General features: G+C 42.2%; 1 protein-coding gene across 1 annotated transcript in view; it reads right to left on the reverse strand.

The window, feature by feature from the left end:
- The window catches only part of LOC109958733 (transcriptional repressor scratch 1-like), an 8,091-nt gene extending 1,619 nt beyond the window's left edge, over nucleotides 1–6,472 (reverse strand). The window contains exons 1-2 of the mRNA XM_020597619.1: nucleotides 5,281–6,472; nucleotides 1–483 (exon numbers count right to left, since the gene is read on the reverse strand). The exon at nucleotides 1–483 is cut by the window's left edge and continues 1,619 nt beyond it. Coding sequence (XP_020453275.1) covers nucleotides 1–483; nucleotides 5,281–5,404 — 607 coding nt within the window. The 5' untranslated portion in view covers nucleotides 5,405–6,472. The remainder of the gene's footprint in view (nucleotides 484–5,280) is intronic.
- Between the last annotated feature and the right edge of the window lie 93 nt (nucleotides 6,473–6,565).

Raw genomic sequence — 6,565 nt, forward strand, 5'->3', positions numbered from 1 at the left:
GGGTCAGTAGGTGCATGGCCATTGCAGGCATAGAGACGTAGACTTTACCACATGTGGGGCATTTTTTGGCCATCTTACTGTCTATGCTCCTGTGCGTCTGCTTGTGCCGACTCAGGTTAGAGGACGTGGCATAGGTTTTGCCGCACTCACTGCAGGTGTGCCTCTGGGTGGTTCCTCTGGGGTGTCCTGTGGTTTTCCTTCGTGATCGTCCATCCATAATGAAAAAGGCATCCACTGTGTAGCCCTCGCTCACGGCTGTGTCTCCGTTGATGTATCCACCGGCTGATGATGAGACCTCGGACAGTGGGCTGTCCGGCTGGTCTGAATCACCGTGGATATCACCACTGATACCAGTGTAGGTGTTGTTGATTCGGCCATAGATAATTGACGAATGGCTTGGGGATGGTACTTTAGTGATGACAGATGAATCGCTTCCCACCACATCATCATAAGAATTGGGACTCAGATAATTGCTGACATAACCTGGAGAAAGAGTAGAAGTTGGGGTTAATCATTTGGGCATGGAAGGAAACTGACTGAAAAATACTAACTGAAAATCTTTAGTACACGTGTACTAAAAGGCACAGGGAAACCTACTGTAAAAAGGGTTAGGGTTAGGGTTAGGGTAAAAATACTAGTCACTAGTGACTCTTTCTGTATGTAAGCCCCCAAAATCCAAAAGGATTGTATTGATTTATCTTGTGCTAACAAGTTACTGTTATCTTAGTGGACCCTGATGACCCTGTAATATCCTATGCTACCAATAGAATTAGTCAGATAATATGTTTGTAAAAACACAGGCCAGAATTCAAACTCATTCCCCCAAGTTCATTTATTATTAACAGAGCTGATTCACATGTTGTCTCCAGATAATATTACTGATTACAGTCTTACTGTCTCTGGTTTCTAAATATCAGTTGGACAGCCCGGGATCGCATTAACAACATACCGACAAAGGGTGCACTAGGCTTTAAAACAAACTTTTGTTTTCCCATTAACACCTGCACCCATATGAGACCAAAACACACACAGAAGACATTCCATCCTTAAGATACCCCACATACACACACACACACATTTGTGTCTAAAACACAACAATTTTTAGAGATAATATAAAGCACAGAAGGAAAAGAGGAGCTGTGGTATATATAGTGGTAGTAAAACGTTTTATATCTTTGCCAGCAAGGAAGAGACACCTTCCACTCAGTGGGAAATGTTTATTTTTCATGGAAGGGTTCAGCGAGCACACTATCTCCTCATCAGTTGCATCTTTTGCTGACAGGTCTGCAGCTGCACACAGTCACACCTTGAAGCTGTCAAAACATATTGTACACAGAGTATCTCTATTACAGCAGCTAGAGATACAAGGCTTTGCTCAAGGGCACTCTGACTGACATTGATTACATTTAACTGTGTATTGGTCTAAACGTTTCATTCTTGTTTTTTAACTATGTAGTAAGTATATTTGCACAAGTCTAACAAATTCCTAAGCAGCCTGCACATTTTCACACAGCTCATGACAAATCTGCTGCCATGTTATGATGTTAGCTGCTTCATTATTTCGGCTATTGGCTTCTGCACTCAACAGGCTGTAGTCTAACAGACATAAGGAGAGTCTGGTAGCTAATACCGCGCAGCCTTGACTCCTGTGGATCTACGCCGATCAATAGCTCTCCATTTCAATTAGCACTCTGTGAGCATTTAGACACAGGCAGCAGAGGAGATACTATTGCTGGTAATATAATTTCATGATGCAGTTCTGAGAAAAGCTCAGAAGCTGGTCGATAAAATGATGAGAACAAAAGACGGGGATAGAGGGGGGAAAACAGGAGAGGCAGAGTGAGGTGAGAGATGGAAAAGAAAGAACGACAAAATGTGGAAAGAAGAAATGTGGTAGAGAGAAAGTTCTGTTACATCCAACTGTGTGATTGTGGTCTGGTGGCTCGACAGTGCTGTTTACAGCTCTCATGCTAATTTCATGTTTTGAATTAACTCAAGCTGTAGCAATAAAGAAACACAGAAGTAGAAAGGGGAAAGAGGTAGAGAGCAAAAATCATGAATAATTAGTCATTGCACTCTGAAACAAAGTATTGTTGTTTCCTTTGTCTAAGTTTAACGCAATCTTCCCACTAGTTGTCAAACTATAATGATCTGCACCTTCAACAGCTTTTATTCCTTTCCAGTCCTCAGTATGTACTGTCACCTTTTTGATAAATGCATTGTTTACTCTACAGTGAAGGCACTAAGGACCAGACTGAGTTGTGCATGTGTGACACCCAGGAACACCAACATAGAAACAAATTCAATTGCTAGTCTTAGGATTCATTTATAAGGTATAACCAGTGGGTGGAGCTGGCTTCTCTCACTGGGGCTCTGTCCATGATCCCTGCCAATTAAGCTTGACTGTTCCCTGGTATCGTCTTTAAAAAAAAAAAGACGGTGCTGTAAACCATAGTTGTTGTGCATCTCAGCATCTGTGTGCTGTCTGTCTGTTTGTCTTTGTCTCTCTCCAACTTTGTCTTTGTCTCACATTGTCAAAGTACTTTAGCGGCATTAGGGCTGATAGCTGTTTTAAATGCTTATTAAAGATTAAACTACGCTGTCAAACCAGAGCCACACCTTTTTATGTGCCTTTGAAATATAGAGAATTTGAAACAGGAAGACAGAGAGATGCAATGAGAGGAAGAGAAAGAGACACTTGTAGGTCATTGACTGCTCTCTCTCTCTCTCTCTCTTTCTGTGTGTGTGTGTGTGTCTAATGCTGTGCACTCAGCTGTGCAAGCTCTCTGAGAAATGTGTCACATTGACAGAAACACAGTCGTGTGTGTGTTTGTGTTTGTGTTTGTGCAACAAGCTGCAGTTGCTTCAGTCAAGCTCCTGTTATATTTATAACGAGAGAGCAGTCTCAGACTTTAGATGCTTGCTGCACTGCTGCTGCTGCTGCTGCATGTTTCACTGTCGACTCTGTCATCACAGCATCTCTCTTCATCCCACATGTGACCTTGGCACAATGTGAAAACCATCAGGCTGCAGTAACAGTTTTATACACATCTGACTGCTTCTGACAGCAACAGTATTTCCTCAGGGTCTTTAAAGGTACATTGATTGATTTTTCACCACTAGAGGGCACAAACAAACTGACAGACATAGAACCCTTGCATAGTACTGCTTTGTAAAGGTGTTAGCGCCAGTGTTAAAGCAGACAGTACTCACACAAGGAACGACATGAATATCCAGATGAAGCTATGCTTTTTGCCACTCAATGACAAGTCCAGTATTCATTCTCATTTGAGTGCCGTGGCCTTCACTGACCCCTAAAAATTATCTGGTGCTTTGGCTGCTAGATAATTGGCATTCTTTGCCTAACTTTGTCTGACATATGGTACTATTTATCACAGTTAATATGCTGAAAACAGCTGCCTGATTCTGCTGGAAATAGGCTTAATGAGAGCACTGAGATGGACCCAAACAGTAAATGTTCCATAAAACCAAGACAATGAGCTATACAAGGCTAAATGGCTTCCTAAAATGGTAGCACTGGTTTATCTGGTATTGTTTGCAGTTGCATTTATTAATGTTGTTTTAACATAGAGAGCCTGTAAAATCCTGCTTCTATGTTTTTCAGATTTAACTACTAATACTACCAGAAAAACAAACGGCAACATTTAAAGAACATTTACTGTTCTGTATATGACTGAAAACCTAGGCAAGTACTTCATCAGTACTTAAACATTTCTGCTGAATCTTTCACCAAATTTGCCCATTCTCATGGACTCCATATTGTATTTCCTCTGTGTATATAGGATTAGATGGTGTGTGGGAACCATGTTGCATCAGTATTACTGGGCAATATTGTTGAAATCCTGAGACTCACAGCTGTAGAAACCAACTTGATTTGAATAATACTGGCTGACAGAATAACGAAGAATCACACAGCATGTGTACTGGTGACATGATGTTTCAACATAATTTTTCGGTATGGCTTTCAGCAATGATCTCAGCTCTCTGGCTCCCTGTGTCTGTGAGCTCTCTTCATCTTTCCTTAGGAAAAGTTTACTTTGTTCTATTTGATTCATTCATGTCAGCAACTAAACCGATTAAAATATGTATTTGACTTAATGTATGTCTAAGTAGTTGAATATACAAGTCTAAAAAATTTTTAAAATCAGGAGCACTTTCATGTGCCATGTGAATTCTTTTCTGGGTGATAAATGTGGGAAACCCAAACTGTGAAATAATGCAGTCAAACCGAAAGAGTGCAGGAGCTTTATTTGCTATTTCATAATATACTTTCCGGGCAGCACGGTGGCGCAGTGGTTAGCACCGTTGCCTCACAGCGAGAAGGTTCTGGGTTCGGCCCCCACCTGGGACCTTTCTGTGTGGAGTTTGCATGTTCTCCCCGTGCTTGCATGGGTTCTCTCCGGGTACTCCGGCTTCCTCCCACAGTCCAAAGACATGCAGCTTAGGTTGATTGGTGTCTCTAAATTGCCTGTGTGTGTGTGTGTGTGTGGTTGTTTGTCTATGTGTTAGCCCTGCGATGGATTGGCGACCTGTCCAGGGTGTACCCCGCCTTCTCCCTCTCTTGACGGCTGGGATTAAGCGGTAGAAAATGAATGAATAATATACTTTCCATGCTGTGCCAGCATGGAGCCTGCAATTCAATCACAGCGCCTGCCCTATCAAAAAATATATGTTTGAGGTGACCCTGGACACTGGAATTAAAAATGTGTTTGTTTTGATTGCATGCCATTTTCATGCAGGTTTTTATATGTTAAATGTCATTTGATTGCCTCTATATTTGAAGTGGGAAAGTTCACATTTATACTTGCATACTGGACTTAATAATCACTGAGTCAACAAGAGTCCACCCTGTCTTTGACAAAGACCGCTGCGCTCTGCCCTGACCTCTGACCTGGCTGTGAGAATGGTCAATCTGTAGGCTATCACTCATTCATCATATGATATTGGTTAACTGTCAATGTTTCTTCTACATTCCCGAAAAAGGGGTTTTTAGCAGGTTACTACATATTTTGTCACTTTTTTTTTGTACATCTTTCTGATCTGTTTCTGTACATAAAAATCAGTTTCATGGAATTAATGTTTGCAAGTAAAAGACAATTCAGTGACAAGAATTTCAAAGCTTGCAATTGATGTATTATCAGGTATTGATCATAAAATACTTTTTTCCTGCTCCTCATGAACAATGCTTTAAATTTGGGGATACAAAAACAGTCTAGATGATGATGTATGTAAGACATTATATGTGTGTGTGTGACTAACCTTTGTCATGATGGTGGAATCTCAGGCTGAGCTCATCTCTTCGGCTGTGACTGTACGAGCTCTCCAGCTCAGCAGCCGAAAAATCGTCCAGTTTGACTTTCTTCACCAAGAAAGACCGAGGCATGGTGGGACAGTAGTTGCTCCCACACGCATACGATAAACACGCACTCCCCTTCTTTTCTAACCCACTTCAAGCTTGAGCAAATCCTTTATAGAAAACACTTAATGGTCTGATTTGAGCTATAATGAACCTGTGTTTCAGCTACTGAAGGTGCGCTTGCTTCCACCCATCAAACAGCCTTGAAAGTGCAGAGAAGACATGGCTTTTAAACATCAGATAAACCAAACGTTCCTCACGCGCGTCTGTATTTTTAGCATGCCTGATTTATTTTTGTCAGCCACATGCTATGTTTGTCTGTGCTTGTTGGACGATTCTAGGATTTTTAAAAAAAACAGTCGGTTTTCTTTTCGATAACTCGCCAGTGGAAGACCTGTGGAGCACTAAAGGTCAAAAATAATTAATAAATAAGTCAGCTCCTGTATGGCGAGTAATCCTGTAAACAAAATCCCCCCTCTGTTTGTATATGTCTTTATTTAAAAGAAAGATGCCCGTTTTTCATGCTCTAAATCGTTGGTCTTCGCGGACAGCTCCCAGCAAACACTTCCCCTTCCCCAGTCCAGTCCAGTGGTTTCAGCACCGGACAGCTCCTCTTTCGCCGCCTGCTACAGCCAATTTCTAAACGTCGCTGTCCCTTCAGCACCAGGAGTAAAAGAGAGAAAGGGAAAGCGAAGCGACCAGTTCACTGATCTCCCCTGGGTTGAATTTGGCTCAGCTGATAAGGAAACCCACCCCAGCGGAAATTCCCGTGCAGACGAGTCAACTCAGTCTGATTTTGTCGATACTAAACCGCTGGATATACCGATACCTTCTGAATGAGCAGAGACGCCGTTAACCAGCTATTACGGGTGGCTTACGGTCAAAGAGAAACGAAGGTTAGAGGGGTTCAAAAAGGCAACAGCTGAGTCCACGAAATGTCTCGAGATTTTCCGAGGAAGACTTTGGCTCCCCCAGAAACCAACTTAGCCAAAATGTCCTCACAGATCCTCTTATAAAAGTCTTTAAAATACACTGGATTCGGAAGACCAGATCAGCTCATTTCCCCATCGCTAACTCTCTCTTGCACTCTCCCTTGCTCTCCTCCTCTCTGTCTCTCTTTTTAACCTCTCCTCTGTGCGTGCGGAGCTGCAGCTCTCTGATGCGCGAGATCAGCTGTTGCGGCTTTAA

This window comes from Monopterus albus, unplaced genomic scaffold (genome assembly GCF_001952655.1).
Source record: "Monopterus albus unplaced genomic scaffold, M_albus_1.0 scaffold34.1, whole genome shotgun sequence".
NCBI lineage: Eukaryota > Metazoa > Chordata > Actinopteri > Synbranchiformes > Synbranchidae > Monopterus > Monopterus albus.